At 36.9% G+C, this 17,987-nt stretch overlaps 1 protein-coding gene across 1 annotated transcript in view; it reads left to right on the top strand.

Moving 5' to 3' along the window:
- The window catches only part of lrp1bb (low density lipoprotein receptor-related protein 1Bb), a 378,766-nt gene that overhangs the window by 341,447 nt on the left and 19,332 nt on the right, over positions 1–17,987 (top strand). The window contains exons 79-85 of the mRNA XM_055149901.1: positions 199–315; positions 966–1,139; positions 3,492–3,617; positions 4,448–4,612; positions 13,211–13,372; positions 15,708–15,882; positions 16,941–17,045. Of these exons, the coding sequence (XP_055005876.1) occupies positions 199–315; positions 966–1,139; positions 3,492–3,617; positions 4,448–4,612; positions 13,211–13,372; positions 15,708–15,882; positions 16,941–17,045 (1,024 nt within the window). The remainder of the gene's footprint in view (positions 1–198; positions 316–965; positions 1,140–3,491; positions 3,618–4,447; positions 4,613–13,210; positions 13,373–15,707; positions 15,883–16,940; positions 17,046–17,987) is intronic.

The following is a 17,987-nucleotide window of genomic DNA, read 5'->3' as shown; positions in this document are numbered from 1 at the left end:
AAGCACAAGATAGCAGATCTGTGTTATTTTCAAATAAGAGAAACCTTGACTTGTCTGGTGAATATATTTAAATCTAAATAGCCAAGAGGAAATGGGAGGAAGCACTACATCCTGCTCAAATGAAATGTAACCACTTTTGGAGATGGGATTTTTGCAAATCTTAGTGTAATTTTGTAGTAAATCTCCATTGTGCTGCAGGGCTGGCCATTGATTTCTTCAATCAGAGGCTGTACTGGGCTGATCCCGAGCTGTCTCATATCGGGAGCATGAGGTTTGACGGATCCGATCCTCTAGTCACAATCAGTGATAGACACGGTAAGGCCAAGACACAAAGAATTGGATTTTATTTTTGCTCATGTATTTTGGATATTGTATTTGCTGCTATTGGAATTTCATATTGTGTTGAAATATTCTTTGCCAGTGGCTTCTACATGTCTGTTTTGAAATGATAAGGACAAAAATGTACTGTTTCTTAGATAAGTATATAACCCTTAACCTTAACCTTTATAAGAGAAAGTCAGTATCCTAAATAGCAAAAAATAATTCTAATTATTATTCTGTATATGTGTCAATGTTATTCAACTGTGTGTATTGACATTTTGAAAGCTCTTGATAATGCCACATAATCTATTTCTTTGTGAATTGATTTAATGAATGTATTATTTTGAGTTTATGAGAAAAATATTAGCTTGTACTGTATCTCACATCAACAAATGATGTTTTTGCATTGAAGTACATTTCAAAAATCAAACTTAAAGAGTTCTTTTTGGATACTAAGAGATACTTTACAAAAAAAAACAAAGTACTAAAAGGTGGGGTTTGAGCAATATTGATAATATTCCTCACACATGCACATGTTTATTGATTATTTTCATCCTAACTTTTGCACACAGACATTTTTGTTCACTAACATGTACAGCTGAGATCAGATGATATGTTTGAAAAAGCTGTTCATGTTTTTACAGGCATCTCCCAGCCGTACAGAATAGACCTATTTGAGGACTACATCTATGGGACTGGACTGAAACATGAGGTTTTCAAAATCCACAAATTTGGCAAACAGTCGGTTGAGTTTCTCAGTTTGGGTGTTGAGAAACCCACAAATGTTTTGATCTCCCATCGATTCAAGCAACAAGACGGTAGGTCTTCCAAACACTGTTATAACACCAGCTAACCAGTGCTATTCCACAGGGCAAAACAGAATCAACACAAAAAGGCTGTGTGATTTCAACCTGGTTTGTCATATTCAGAGATTCATTTTAATAGTATATTTTGAAATCTGATATAAAAATGGTACACCTTAGTTATTTTTTTCTGACAGAGAAGGCTTTGGGCAGTTTCTGTGGACATTTTTATGTCATGTGGTTCAGATAAGTAATTATACAGATATCAGTCATAAATGAAGACACCAAAAAACGCTAATTCTAATATGGAATTCTTAAGTGTATAAAATAATATAGTATTGAATTATTTCTTGCTATGTGGATAAAGAGGATAGATAGAACTTAACTATAACTTAATAACTGAGATTATTTAAACTAGTAATTACCTCCAGTGGAGCTAATTACATCAACTCAGCTCCCTTTAATATAAACCAAACTGGATGGGACTTCTACGTATGTCATTTCACTCAGGGTGGTACATTATCTGTTTTTAAAATATTGAAACATAATAATAGGTTTGGTGAGCCACTTCACAAGTTCAGTTGTGTGTGCTGATTTTAGTATGGCTTTTACATAATGAAAAAACATGTTTTGCAAGTAGTAAGATTTAATTGAAAGCAAAAGAAAGAGCATGCACACAAGCATACAACAGGAAGCCGCTATACCAGAATGTATATCTTAACCCTGAAGCGTGGAGCAAAACTACTTTTTTCACCCTCCTTACTCTCTTTGGTATTATAAAGCACCGTATAGATTACTGTATATCTTGTAAACACGTAATGGTCCATAGCCATTAACATTGAGTAGGTTTGAAGCAGCTCTCCAAACATTACAGTGGTGCACATGTGTGGAGTAAAAAGCCCATCTCTCTCCCTCCCTAGACATGGCCGATCGATGCACACACACACACACACACACACACACACATCTCCCCCATCCTCCTCTTCCCCCTTCCTCCTACATGCAGTAAACCAACTTTAGTTATTTGTTACATGGGTGCTTTAATGGCTGCGCGGAGCTTGGGTCTGGGCTGCTCGTGGTCAGTTTTTCACTTAAAGGGCAGCTGTTTTTGGTCCTCGGAGACTCATTAGGCTTGGCCATGTTGTGTGTGGAGGTTATGGGCAGAGGGATGTGCAGGGCTTGCAAAATGCCATGACACAGAGGTTTGATGTCTTCAGAGCTGGCTTCCAAATCATTTACATTTTATTCATGCTGCTTCTTATGCAAGAAATTTGGGCAGCGTCACACGTAGTCTCATAGCAACTCTTTGTTTATTTCAAATGGATAGTAGTAGTAGATGCTTGTAGTAGTAGTAGCAGCAGCATCAGTAGTAATAGTAGTAGCAGTAGTAGTAGTAGGAGTAGCAGTAGTAGTAGTAGCAGTAGTAGTAGTAGTAGTAGTAGTAGTAGTAGTAGTAGTAGTAGTAGCAGCATCAGTAGCATTAGTAGTAGTAGTAGTAGTAGTAGCAGCATCAGTAGTAGTAGTAGTAGTAGTAGTAGCAGCATCAGTAGTAGTAGTAGTAGTAGTAGTAGTAGTAGCAGCAGCAGCAGCAGCAGTAGTAGTAGTATTAAGTAGTAGGAAGTAGCAGTAATAGTAAACAGTAGTAGCAGTAGTGGTAGCAGAATTAGTATTATTTGTATAAAAAGAGGACATACTGTTGTTTTAAAAAGACACACTAATGAAATATTTTTATAGTAAAAGTGGGAAATTATGAAGACATATTCTGTGCATTTGTGTGTGCTTAATTTTACTTTATTTATTTATTTTTTTTTTACTTTTTCTACAAAATTTGAAACTCAGCCATGGCATTTCTGAAGAAGCAAAAAATCAACTGATTATTGTTACTGAAATTCATATTTTTTGTCAATGTCATCATCCTTTCAACTTGTTGTCACTAAAATTATAATTAGGGATCATTTCTTGTCATATCAGCCAACCATGGCAGAAATTTGGACTGCACTGTTGATTTCCTGATTGCAACATCTGTAGAGCCTAAACATAATTATTACATGTGATATTTGGGCCAATCACTGTACAGTATGTGATGAGAGTACTTCACAGCTACTCCAATCAGACAAAGCCAATCTTAACACAGTTCACCAACCTTGTTTATTCAATTCAGAGATGCTGCCTTTCTGACGTCTTATTTTTCTTTATTCTATGCTCCGGGCAATGAACAAATTCCACTCTTCAAAGGCTTAAATGAAACCACTTAATGTTATAAATAAATATTCCTTGGAACACTGTTTGAAGACAAAATGTGTTGTTGTTTATTCATTTTGGGCCAAACTGACAGATTATTCTCTTGGATCTTTCTTTGTTTTACAGCATCAAATCCTTGTCTGAGGATGTCCTGTGATTTCATGTGTCTGCTCAACCCGACCGGGGCCAGATGCACCTGCCCAGAGGGAAAGGTGCTGGTCAATGGAACCTGTGCGGACATCAACATCTCAGGTAGAATATTATTTTAACTTTACAAATAAAATACAAAAAATGAAACATAATAAATTCTGTGTGGAGGGGTCTATTTAGGTCATATCTATATGGTCAGTGTTAGACTAGCAAATCATAATGACATGATGGTGGAAGGCATCTTAACTTTGAAGTTAGCAGTTATTTTGTGCCAGTAAGCAATAGACTGTACTTGTGCCCTCATCAGGTGCTTTATATGATCAGAAATGAGGCTGAATTAGTGTTACTTGTTTTCTATATGTACATGGACACTATTTTAGCATTTGAAATGTGAAATATTCATACTAATGCTAAGCTGTCAAAAATAGTTCCAAAGCATGATTGATGCATAAACAAATAAAATTACTAGTTCTACCAGAACTGCTTGCACTTCACTTTAAAGGAGCACTAATGGAGTTTCAACCACCTGTTAGTCTCCATGGAGATGTCGTTGGAGTGCCTGAAATGTTCTGCAATACTGAACTGAAAAATCTATCTTGCATTTGTGTAATTACATGTGTTTTCTAATTGTTCAAAAATACCTACCAGAGCGGTTTAATTCTTACGATGAATGGGCTTGCCTTTACACAGACCTGACCTATAAATTGACCTGGTGCAAAAATAGAAGTTTAATGCCCCAGTGTGAAACATTCCAAGTAGAACTGTAACGTAACGGAAAAGTTACATAGTGCACCTTTAAATGAAGGTATCCTTTGAGCACATACATGCATCGAAAACCCTCCACCCTCTTGTGCATTCACCTCACAGTTTGATATTAGAGGCTCGTACATGGTCCAGTGCAGTAAATGCTTTGCTTTTTTGCGGGTGTGAAGGTGAACTGTGCCGTCCCCCCTGTGAGAACGGAGGGCGCTGTCTGGCCAATGAGAAGGGAGACTGGAGGTGCTACTGCTGGCCAGACTTTTCAGGGGAGCGCTGTGAGGTCAACCACTGCACCGACTACTGCCTCAACGGGGGCACCTGCACGGGCTCACTACTGGGTAAGTGCACTTTAAATACAATGCACTGGTCTTTTCATATCATTTGGACTTCACTAATAACAGATGCTCCTAACTGAAAACAAATATGGGCTGTAGTTCCAATGTATTTAGCTCCTCCCTTCAGACAGATATACAGTAAGGCAGTGACTTTCAGAACCCTGTCAGAATTGAAGAAGCCTCTTGGATCAGTGCTGAAATTCATAGGGTGCATTTGTACTTCTGATTTGGTTCTGGCTTGGGCCCAGATTGAGTTCTAATGAAGATTTAATTTGGTCTAGTACAGGTTTAGTCCCAGTTGAGTTCCAATTTTTATGTGGTGATTGTAATAGTGTGAATTCACCCTTTAAAATCTTAATTAAATTTTATTTTGTGGTGAAACCTGCCTGTACGACTGAGGGATTACACAGAAATATTAGGTATGTTTCTTTGTTTTTGAGGTAGAATGTCAGTGTCACAAATACTGAAGAAAATAAACACTGTGATTTGTAACAGTCTTGAATAATGACATTACTACATGTACTGTCTTGAGAATGTCAAAAAAGTGACAGTTGATGATGTATATAAGTTATACACACACGTTCCTAACTTATTTCTTTGGTATTTGCTATCTTGCTAACCATGCCCATTGCAGTTTTATTCATGATTTGTAAATGTATGCTTAGATATACAGTATATGCACACAGTATGCCAATCTCAGTAAGTATAATGTCGGAGTAAGTGAGGTGTCAGCAACTTAAAATACATGAAGTAAAAAGCTGTTTATTTTTTGTATTTGCTGTAATGTTATATTTTGCTAAATTTGGTAGAGCAAATATCACACTTAAGATTTCACACAGCTAATCAAAACGTGCTTTCACCCCCTGAATATTCCAGTCCGTATGCTCTTCTGCTCTTTAATAACAACTAAAAAGGCCCCAAAACATTATTAAAAATGTGCTAAGCGTCTGTCGCTACTAACTGAAAGCATAGTGCAAACAACAACAGTTAACTTCCCCCAGCCGTATAATTAGATTTCTCAGAATGTTGCTCACCGAACCTTGAAAAAACGAAATCTGAATTTATGAAAAAACACATGCACAAAGCACTTTTTTGTATTCTGAACTTGTAATGAGAAATGTTTTTACAATCTCCAGAAATGTTCATTAATGTGCAATAACCCTGAAAAATCAACCAAGGGAAGAAAAACGTTTTATTCTGAGATCATTGAGCAGGATGCTATAGTACAGTATCAAGTATATACTATTATGCAACAAGTTATGTTGCATTCAGTTTGTTTGCATTTTCCTAAGTTTATTGAAGTTCACAGTATTCAAGTTACAAGCCAGTGTACTTCTTTTTTTTTTTTTTTTTTTTTTGTGGTGGCATTTTATCATATTGGGTGTTTGGAGGTAAATATTATGGGGGAAAAAATCAGTATCTCATAAAATCATTATGGTATTGTATTCATAACACAAAATATGAAATGCCAATAGTGTCTTTAAGTTTTTGTTTATTTGTTTGTTTATCCATGGCAGTATTGTAATGAGTAGTAGTATCATAACTCCTTATCTATACCCTTTCCTAACCACCCGGTTGTTGCCACAGATTTTGTCTTGCTTTGGATTATAAATTGATTTGTCTGCACTTTTTGTCTGCAGAGTGTCGCTATTGGCCTTAAATCTCCAGCACAGGTCGATTTTTATTTTTTTGGCCGACCTACTGCCTAAAGATTACACACAACAGCATTGCACAAAACGTGACTACACAGCTCTCTTAAAGGCTTGTGGTAAAAAAGGGCTGTGGATGCTTTCATTGTAAAATTAAAGTATGTAATTTGGAAAAAAATATTAAAATCATCCCTCCATATCAGGCCAAAAATATCGGCAGAGTTTATCGACCATTGGTTGCTGTAGTCTAGATTCTAAACAATCGGCTTCACCCATGAAAAAAAAAAAGGTCAATCTCTACTTTGGAATATATAAATAATTCATGAAGAAATTTACAAAGAAATACACTGACATGCACTTGTATTCATGGGTCTTTGTTTCCAGATATGGCCATCATTTTGAGGATTTTTCACAAGATAGAATCCTTTGTTTTGAATAGTTTTTGCTTCTGATTTTCCATTACTCCCAAGTCCATTGACAGCCTACCCCATTATCACTTCTCATTGTCAGTTGGCCATTTTCTTCCCCACATGTCCACATCCTCTTACCCATAATACCTCTTGCCATCTGCCACTCCAGCAGTTTCGTCACGGCTGCTCGTATCAAACAAGCCTCAAATGCGCTCCTCACCTCTCTCAGAGTCAAGGTGCTCTCTCACGCTTCACGCCTTCCAGAGACAATCGCATACAGAGCCACCATAGACATCCTATATGCATATGTGCAGATGTCAGTGGGGAAATTGAACGAGGATGTACCGCTCTATTAAAATGGAGATCTTTGATTTACGAGCCTGTTCATCATGCCTCCATCACCACAATCACCTACAGTATCTCCATCCCTATTGGCTGCAAAGGAGGGCAATCATGGCTGTATAGCATTATGTTATGAATATCAATGTGCCCAGCGTACGGTATGTGTCAATTAGATTTAATGTACAGTCCTGTGTCCTGAATGACATTTGATATCATAAAAGATGCAAGCTACGATTATCAGATCTGTATTGGTACCATTGGTGTATAGTACTTTCAACTTTTTGACAATCTACTACAAAGCTGGTGTAGTTATTTATGAAGCTACTTTGCGTGACGAGTTACATAGTTCACCTTCAAGAATGTAGGTTCTTAAAAAAACAAGGTTAAAGAATTACATTAGACAGTGCTTGTTCAAAAGGGGTGTTGGAAGAGAGTGGGAAGAGGATTCAAGATCTGATTAAAAAATGTTTTTAATTATATTTATTAGACAAACAATGAACAAAATCAAATAACCTTGAGTTCTACTTTTCAAAAAGCAACAGAATGTTTTCAAGCTGTCCTTTATCTTAATGCCTATCTTTGCCAAAAATCAACAATTCTCTGTGAAAGATGTTTTAATTACCAACATTTTTTCTCTCGTACACATTTTAGACAATGAAATCAGGACATACCGAAAGACAAACTCAGTATATAGTTTCTTTTTACCTTTAGATCTGGCACAATCATTTAAAACCCAAAACACATGCATTTTTGTAAGTACATCTTTTTTGTGAAACCCAGAGAGGTAATCACCAGTGCTTGAGGAAACCATTGAGAGCACTGGGAGGTAGTTTCAGTACATCATAAAAAGCGTAATACTCACCACAGCTGGAAATGAGACGCAGACGTGAAATCAGGACAAGCTGAGATTTAACCGTGGGCCTGCAGCTCTGTCTTAGTCATACCTGGCATTTTTATGTGAGCAACAGCTTCAGTGCATCAGGCAAATGTCCTCCAGGCAACAAAAGTGTCTGCGGATATGGAACGGAGATTAGCAACAACAAAATACTTTCAAATATGTGGGTTCCAGCAACGGGCATCGAAAGGGGCAAAATATAACTTTATCATTACTAGATATCGGAACATTTGGGGGAGTTATGGGATATGCACCAGTTACGCATATTAGGCATTAGACTATGTATGACTAATTTACATGATACTGCAACTGGCAAGAGGTGAGATATAGTAACTCACTCAAGTGGTGTCCTTAAAGGGCCCATATTATGCTATTTTTTGATCTGTGTTATAATGTTGTTTCCTCATCAAAAACATACCTGGGGTGAGTTTTGTTTCCGTCATGCAAGTTTAACACACAAACTCTGCATATTTAGGTTATATTTTCAGTTTCACCTTATGCTGTCATGTGGTAATACAGGGTGCTTAATTGTGTTTTACTCTTCATATAGCTTCACAAGAATCATTCATAAAAATACTTCATAATTTTAGCCTGGGATTAGCCAGTCTCTGATAATCAAATGGCAAAAGGTAGCTGTTAACGTGAAAACTACCATTTCATGACATTATTAGATGGAACGAAGCATTATGAGCGTGGGAGATGTAGACAGCCTAATAATGCAGCTTTACTCAAAGATGTGGAAGTGAAATTATGTAATATAAGCCATTTAAATATTCACTATGTAACCTGTAGTCTCCATGGAAGTGTCATTGCTTTGTATGGAATGTCCACGCTATGCCATCAAACGTATCCATCTTGCATTTATTTCATTACAGTTGTTTTATTACTCAAGAATATTTAGAAAAACATGCATTCTTACTGTGAGCAATGTTGCCATTCCACAGATTAGACCTGTATCTTGATCTGCTGGTACCACCTTCATGTCTCATAAAGATATACAGTTTTATTACCATACCGGGGAACACAGAAATAAGTTGGTGGTGTACCCTCCACCAGTCCAATAAGAAGGCACAGCCACAGACTTTAATATTGTAGTCGATTAAACAAATTCTAGGTTGTGCCAGTTGCATTAATTAGTTGACTAAAATGGACTTGCTGTGGAGTTAGCAAAAGCTGAGAAAATGACAAAGATCTCGCTCAAAAACATCTTTGTATAGTGAGAAGTACTGGTAAAGAGCATGTTCATAAGTGAAAAGGCAGATTAAACTGTCCAGTCACTCCCAAAACTCCAGCTAACTTACTCCAGGCCTCACTCCAAGCGTTCTCCTTTCTGCTGTGGTCCATACAAATCTAAAATAATTTGTCAGCTAATATTTTTTGGCCGAGTAATGCATCATATGGACAAATCCACCTACACCACCCTTTTACAAAGTACATATCACAACTGTAAGCCAGCCATATGTCTTCCAGGCAAAAGAAACACTAGATTTACAGACCGAAGATTAGCAGCAAAGAAATGACTCTGAAATGGGTATCTGCGTGTCCCAGCTGCAGTGATTAAAGGAGGAGGAACAGAACCTCATCATCAATTAGACACTGGATATTTTCCAGTTTTATCTATAAAATAACAAGGTGTCAGAGCCGAGCGCGCTGTTGTCCGTCTGACCGCTTTATCAGGGCCCTAATGGAACTCTTGGCAGCCGTAGGCCCATACTTCAAATACATATTTTTCTCATTTTGCTCATTAGAAGATGACATATTAAAAGTAAATATTCTCTAAAGAGACGGATGTATTAAGCCTTTCAAAAGTTTGGTGAAGTGGGAGAGCTTCAAATGTAACAAGAAGAAAACTAATGGTATCTAAGTGGATGTGTAATTTTGTTTATGCAAAGTAATATCTAAGCATCCATTAACATTGAATTTCTGCCATACTATCCTCAACTAAATGAGTAAATTCTATTGAAATCCAAAAGAAACAACACTATTCACTTCATTTTTTTCAATACACAAATACATAAAAATATTGAAAATGCTATTATAAATAAAATGTCTGTTATAGTAATTATAGTACAGTATTATAGTTATTATAGTATTGTTTTTGTATTGTACAGGTGTTGAAAAAATATACATTCTAACTTTCCTCAGATTGGACCTGTAACATCCTAGTTACATCACCTGCTTAACTCCATAAAGACAGACAAGTTTATGCCACACTGTTGAACATACAAAACAACAATAATGTGTGTGTTGGACTCTAAACCAAAAACAAAGTTACATATTATTCCTTTTTTATGCCATTTGCTACATGTGTTTCTGAAAATGTTCTCCAAACATATTTTTTTTCCTTTCAAACCACTAAATAATTACATAAAAATATATGAAAACAACTATCAATCAAGTTTCATAATTCAGACGAGTCTCCACCCAACTATTAAGGGTGTTGATGTTTTTCAGAGCAGATTAATCTCTCCACGGCTTTATGGACTGTGTGAAAATTACCCATGTATTATGACCCACATGAGAGGCCTGTATCCATAGCAACTTGCAGTACTTTCCTCGTATGTGATCATCATCATCATCATCCGTGGAGCCCTCGATGTGACAATTGAACGCACAAAAACCTGCCTGTCCATTAGGAACCGGGCCTATCATGATATGCTCAGAACATCACCTCCAATGGGCCACGCATTAAAAACCAAGGGAACATTTTCTACTCTCTACTACTCTACCGATATTGTGTTGGAGTTATGTTTGAGTTATGTTTTCATTCACACACGTTTAACACACAAACCCTGCATATTTAGTTCTTTCAGGCTGAAACACTCAAAAATCCTCTTTTCCACCCTGTAGTGAATACAGGAAGTGCTCCACTGTGTTTTTTAAACGTCATACACCTTCACTAGAATCATGTGGATGATTTCAGCCTTGGAATAGCCCATTTCAACTGAACTAAAGATAAAAGGTAGCTGAAAACTACCACTTCATGACATGGTGAGCTTTGGAGAGTAGACAATCTAATAAAGAATGAATCAAACATGTGTGAATGAAACAAAACACAACTCAAGGTATGTTTTTGAGGAGGTAACAGCATTCTAACATGGCTTAAAGAGCTAACAATCAGTCAGTTTAGCATAATATAGAACCTTTAATACAGAAGGGGAGTTATAGGGTGTAGTTTTTATAGAAATGATCAGGTTCAGCATTTGTAAATTTACCTTTAAGATATTTCACAGGAAAGTACAACAAAATCAATAGGGAAAACTGACTCTTGCTCCTCCCTTCTGAGACTATCCCATCATCACATTCTGTAATCCCCTAATCCTTGTGCTGCTGATGTTCAACAAAGCATAGATTCAACATATTGACAATAATGAAGTTTAAGCTTTTAGTGTAGAAAATGAGAAATAATAATCTGAGCTGTTATATTTACAAGAACAGAATATATATATCTAAAGGTTTTCAGCAATCATTTACACACAATACAGCACCAGCACCTGAAAATAGTTGCATATACTTGTATATATACAGCAAGTGAACATTCGTCCTCAAATTTGAAGTCAAGGTTTGAGTGACTATCTATATCCAGGCTTCTCTCAAGTGGCAAAAGCAAAGCAATAAAAAACACTCAAGGGAAGAAAAAGGCAATATTTATATATATTTGCTCTTGTGACCACATATAAAATTCAGTACTGCAACCGGTGGAAATGATTTCAACATTGTTCTGACAGCAACTATCATGACTCTATGAAAAGATTTGCTCTTATCCTTTCAGCTATTTGTACAAAAGCAGAAAATATGTGGGTATTCCTGTTAACAGAGAAGAGAATGGGAGCACGTTGTACTTTCATCAATAATTTGAGAAAACCTTTAATGGATCTGTCTGTGTTTGGTGTGAAATGAGTTACAACTTGTGCCCTGTGTTGCAGTAAAAATTCTCGATGTGGCCAGCAGCTCCTCAAACCAGCACTTTGAGACCTGAGAATGGTGTCCGAGGGATATTAGCATAAAAGTAGTACCTAGAGCAAGGCTTATTCATGTCAATTCAGACTGTTCATTTTAATAGTATCTTAAAGGTTAATGGCAATATTATAGATACAAAAAAATGTTAACGTATTAAAGGTCTTATATTATACAGAATTGACTCTTGTGAGCTTTAAGCCACATTAGAATGTAATGACCTCATAAAAAAAATACCTGGAGTTGTGCTTTGTTACATTCACACATTACTATTATTATTATGAATTTGTCTACTTGTTATGTCATATATTACACGGCTGAAATTATCTAAATGATTCTTGTGTATGGATTTTAAAAACACAATGGAGCATGTCCTGAAAACCTAAATATATATCATAATCTTAAAATTACAATTTATACAGTAATGGTTTTCCTTTTTTTTTTTCTTTTTTTTTGGTATGACTAATAACAGTGAAGTATAGTGGTGGATGGAAAGGCACTTTAGCTGCTCCTCTGTCTCCTTGACCCAGACTTGGTTGGATGCGAGTTTCTCTCAGTGACAAATGTTTGGGACTTATCGATCTTTGCCCTTGCATCTAAAAGTTGCTGTGTTTTTTTATGATTAGATGGATGCTTGTAGTTTTAGCCATTCCTCTTCTTACACCATAGTCAGTTATAGGTCTCCGTGGGCGATGGACTGCCCCAGAATACTCCATAGGCCTAAATGTGTGACTGGAAAATCAATTCATATTTTAAAAAGTCACATTTTTTTCCCTTTTTTATGAGAACTGGGAAAGGGAAAGAAAGAATAATTAAATGTAGCACTTGGCATTTAAATCAAAATGTCAAGTTGTAAACAAGGTTGTTGCTATCTATGGGCTGAACAAATCTCACAATAGTTACCTAATAAACACTAATCAGATCAAGACACAGAGTCACATTTTCATGAATTTAAAAATGCTTAAATCACTTCATATTGTTTTTTGTATTATTTATTTGTATGTCAAAGCCCTATTGTGTAATTTTTTAGCCAAGAAATTACTCAAATAAAAGAATATTTCAATTGTGAATATTTTATTGCACTAAAACACATGGATAAAATGCTCTGCTGTATGGCATTAAACATATTTATTTCCACAGAGAATCTTCCAAATTATTGTTGTGTGTATTGTTGCTTTGTATTTCTATGCAGGGGATGTACCGTCACCAAAATGTTACACAGTGTTGCTTTAAGATTATTATTGGCATTATATAAACTGTTGTAGGAACTCCCAGAAAACCATCTCTGCTATCTCTACACCCTAAGACCAGTAAAAGTGATTCATTGTTGTGTTTCTTGTTGATCCAGGTAAACCCACATGCCGCTGCCCCATTGGCTTCTCCGGTCCTTTCTGTGAGCGAAGAATCTGTGACAACTACTGCCTGAACGGAGGTACCTGTGACGTAACCCAGGGCAACCAGCCAGTGTGCCGCTGTATGGCCGAGTACACCGGGGAGCGCTGTCTTTACCGTGAGTGTTTTCATATACCTGGAATACAATCAGACAAAAGTGTGTATGGAAGCTTATGAACTGACGCTGTAGAATTTTTGTCAAAATGTAATCAAATGCTTTTAATTTACTCCACACATGCACACAGACCACATATAAATAGTGATAAAAGTGGCACTAGACCAGCACTAAATCAGCACTTGAACAGGACTAAACCAAGATCAAGATATCAAGAGGATCAATAGGAACACTATAGGAAAACTTTCTCGCACATAAGCCGTTGTGTTTGTTTTGCCCATTTGAAACTGTGAAGTGAAGGTGTGTAGTCCTAGCCTGATTCATCAGCCGGTTTCACTTTGTGGAAACTGTCTGACCTCGCAACATTAGGATTCATTCACTCGAAGGTAGGCGGGTACTCTTTTTAATTTAACCAATCGCTGATATTTGGTTGTGACGTACTGTATGTAATGTACCGCTAACGGGGATAACTGTTATATTAAACTTTTCCCAAATCATGTAGGAAGAAGGGCAATAATGTCTTTCCCCTTGATAAAATTCACCAAACATTCTCTTTGTTCTGGCTTTAAATCCTTGATCTCGGGAATCATTGCCAACACAGAATGTATGGCTCTTCGCTAATTGGCTGATGCCCAAACTCGCACTTCCGGGATTTCTTGCAAACTGTCTAGTGTATTTCAATTCCTGACCTAGTCGCTGAAGAGAAAAAAAATTGAGCAGTGACACTAGGTGGCGCCAGCCCTGCTTTTGTAGTCCTAACATACATGACCATTCACACACACAGTAGCTAGTGTTAGGGTTAGCAACAAAACAATATAACAAAGTAAACAAAAGAGCTGTGGAACTGCCTGATGAACTGCCCGATTATTACAGGTAAATTAATATTCAAGAATATTTTTTAATTAAGTATTTTGTATTTTGCATAGTTTAAAGCTACCATCTGCAAGTTTATTTGACTGTTTTTTTCACCGGTAGATGACAGATATAAAACCTGCCTCACCTCACCTGACCTTTGTTCAGTCTCACTTGTGCTCTCTGTTCTTCTTCTTCTGTCAGTCAAGTGTGAGAATACAACAGGGGTAGATTGACCAACCTATTTCCAAATGGCAAATGGTAGCTTTAACATTAGCCTAAGTAAAGATACAATCCCCATCTCTGCACAGAAAACAGCTTGCGTTATGCTTTTTGCTTTTATTCTTCTTTTTTTTTTTTTTTTTTTTTTTTTTTTTTTATCGCAATAAGACGCTCTTGACCTCAGAATGACTGGCACTTGAAGCCTGATGAAAACGACAATCATTTGCATTCAGTTTATTTCTATTATGCCAGCCACTTCATTTGTAGTATAGACACTTTCAGCTCAACAAAAACAATCCCTTGAAGTATTTCCCTTTCAACAAACCCCACGTTTATTTGGCTCCATTTGCAGATAAATAAACTCAAAATGTACTGTCAAACAACCTCTAGGTGTTTCTGTGCTGGAGCGATAACATATTTTCCTTTGCAACGCTTTTCAAATGGCACTCATCATTAGCTGTGTCAAACAGAGCAGTGCCCGGGGCTTGAAAGTTACTAACATGCTATTTTAGTGTGAATAATTAGCTCAAATTAAGATCCGGTACAGCCCAGACTAACTAGTCACCCCTGATCCTAGATGGGTTTCTTAAACTGTGGTATGGGTACAATATCCTGGGTTGGTTCTAGATAAGTTCAAATTGTGCGTTTTCATTGTATTTCATTTTTTATTATTTTTAGGACATTTTGAATAGCCCTTATTTAATCCTGTTTTTTCTGGTTTCTGGTGTTAGATTGTGGTCACTCTTCAGTCCACATTAGTGCATGTTAAATGATGTTTGGCCCATGCCTAGCTCTATTTAGACTGCAATATTATTCGCATTTAAACCAAAATCACTAACAACAAAACATCTTGTCTTATTCTGCATAGAAACTGCTAATCCTGTAGTTTGTGTTTATTGTATTAGAGTCAGTTCAAATTTCAGTCTTTTTGTCTATTCTTCTAGATGCGTTCAAAATATTTTAACAGAATTCTATAATCAAAACATAAATCTCAAATCGCAACTGCAATGCTTGTCAGAAAAATTGCAATTAGATATTGTTCCCAAGTCATTCAGCTTCTAGGTTTATATTAATCCTGTTTGTTTTTCTAGACCTGGTGAATTGTTGTTTAGGCTTTGTTCAGTCTTAGTGTAGCTGACCTGATTTTAGATTTAAATTAGACCTGATATAATCCAAAATTGTCATGTGTCTATTCTGCTCTTTATTCACATTTGATAAGACCTATCTATTTTAATGCACTCCTGTCTGTCATTTGTTCTCGCAGACATTTGCCACCACTACTGCGTGAACTCCAAGGCGTGCACGTTGTCCAGCAGTGGGTATGTGGAGTGTGTGTGCCCTGCCCGCTTTGAGGGGACCAAGTGTGAGGTGGACAAGTGCCTGCGCTGTCACGGAGCTCCATGTCTCATTAACGAAGACACCGGCGATGTGGTCTGCAAGTGAGCGCTAACTCCTCTCCAACTCCTCGCACTTAGCCGACCGCGTGTCCACTTAGTCCAAGCACCTTATTTTCTCCAACACTACAGCTATAGTGCACACGTACAGACGTTTAGCAGTGCATCAGAATGAGGTACTAATTTGTGTCAGATACTCAGTTCAAACAGCAAGTAAGATTTTGTAAAACACTGCACTTGTGATGCTTATAATTCTTACTGTTTAATTAAAATGGTAATAATTATAAGTATCACAGATTTGCTCCTTGTATAAAATGTCTCTATTTATTGCAAGTAATAAGCATAATATTTGCTTAAAGGAACAAACTGACTTACAACATTTATATTATTTTTATTTATTTTTTATATGAAAGGTACACAGTAAGTTTCACGTCTCTATGGAGATGTTATTGCTTTGATCTGAATGTTCGACAGTATGGTATCACACTTATCCACTGTGAATTTATTCAGATATATGAGTGCAAGTGGGCTTACCTCTCCACAGCTTTGGCCTGCATGTCTCCCTGTGGATAGATAGGTTTAAAGGTCCAATATTAACTCATGTTAGAATGCTGTTACCTCCTCAAAAAATACCTGTAGTTGTGATTTGTTTCATTCACACATATGAGTAACCCCTTTTATTTTCAGAGATAGGAAATTCCAGGCCTGAAATTATCCTAATGGTTCTACTGAAGGTGTATGGAGTTTAAAAACACAACAGAGCACTCCCTATATTATCGCATGACATCAGAAGGCGGAAATGAAACATTGTGTGAATGAAACAAAACACAACTCCAGGTTTGTTTGTGATCAGGAAACAACACTACATCATAGATCAGAAAATAGCGTAATGTGGGCCCTCCATACTGTGTACCATTCTAAGCAAAGCAATTACATCTCCATGGAGACACCCAACCAGAAAATGTAGTCCACACCTATAGTTCCGTAATGATTTCTCTTCATGTATTATCCTCCATGTTTGACCAAAGCAGCACTGAGCCTTTGTTGCTCCTTGTATTAAAGTCTGCACTTGTCACTAGCTCCATTATTTCTTCACCTTGCAGTTGCACAAATGGCAGAATCGCGCCCAGCTGTCAACTCTGTGACGGATATTGCTACAATGGCGGCACCTGTCACCTGGACCCCGACACCAACCTGCCTTTCTGTCAGTAAGTCACCGCGTAATGGCTCCAGCGAGTGGGCGGACGGAGGGATAAGAAGAAAAACTTCACGCTACTATTATTCACTCTACCCATCAAATCGCTGGTACTGTGCCCCCAGAAAGCAGAGTCACAAATCTACACGGGGTACCATTTCCAGCGCAACACTAGCACGTAGACGTCTTCCTCAAGAGAGAAATCCCCATTGCAAAATCGGTTTGAAGTCGCTATGAGGAGGCCAAGGCACAGCAGGAGGTTGAGGAGCACTGCACCATGTTATGCTGTGTGACACCTCCGCGTGGCTTAAGGTTTTAGGCAGATATCACAAAAAGAGAAGGTTCACGGCCCATTTCAAATCATGCCATTTAGAGAGTTCATACTGTTCCTCCTCGCAGTTAAGACACGCTAGGATTTTGTAAAAGATTAAAGGAAAGAAGCCAAATTGAGATGGATTTAGCAGGCAATATTTGTACTCAAGCCATACTTTAAGTTATTTCAAAATAATATTACTCTAGAAGTAAAAGTAGTAAAATCCAAACAATTTATTGAAGTTACTGAAAAATATACAAGAAATGCTTTACTATTTAGGCCTACTTTATTTTTTATTTGCATTTCAATTTAAATTATTAAATATAATATTTTGTTGAGCACTGTATTTCTACAAAATTCAAAATCAAGCGATAAAATGCTTTTAAAAAATGATCTATTCTAATCCACATTTTTAAGTTTTTGAAACATCGCATCACATTGAATCTCCAGGGTAGATCTTTACTTAAAATTATTTTTACTACAAGAATAAAAAGTATTAAAAGCCTTAAACATTAGGCACTCTCTTGGTGAGAAATTTGAATTTTCCTTAAAACTAGATTTTTTTCCCTTGAGGTTGTTTCATTTACAACCCCTCAGTCATACATTACACTCTTCTTATAGGTGTAATTTATTGGCAGTAGC

The sequence above is a fragment of the Boleophthalmus pectinirostris genome, unplaced genomic scaffold (assembly GCF_026225935.1).
Source record: "Boleophthalmus pectinirostris isolate CB_2022bp ecotype Guang Dong unplaced genomic scaffold, ASM2622593v1 HiC_scaffold_1, whole genome shotgun sequence".
Taxonomy (NCBI): domain Eukaryota; kingdom Metazoa; phylum Chordata; class Actinopteri; order Gobiiformes; family Gobiidae; genus Boleophthalmus; species Boleophthalmus pectinirostris.
Note: the sequence above shows the minus strand (reverse complement) of the source record. Positions and strands in the feature narration are given on the sequence as shown.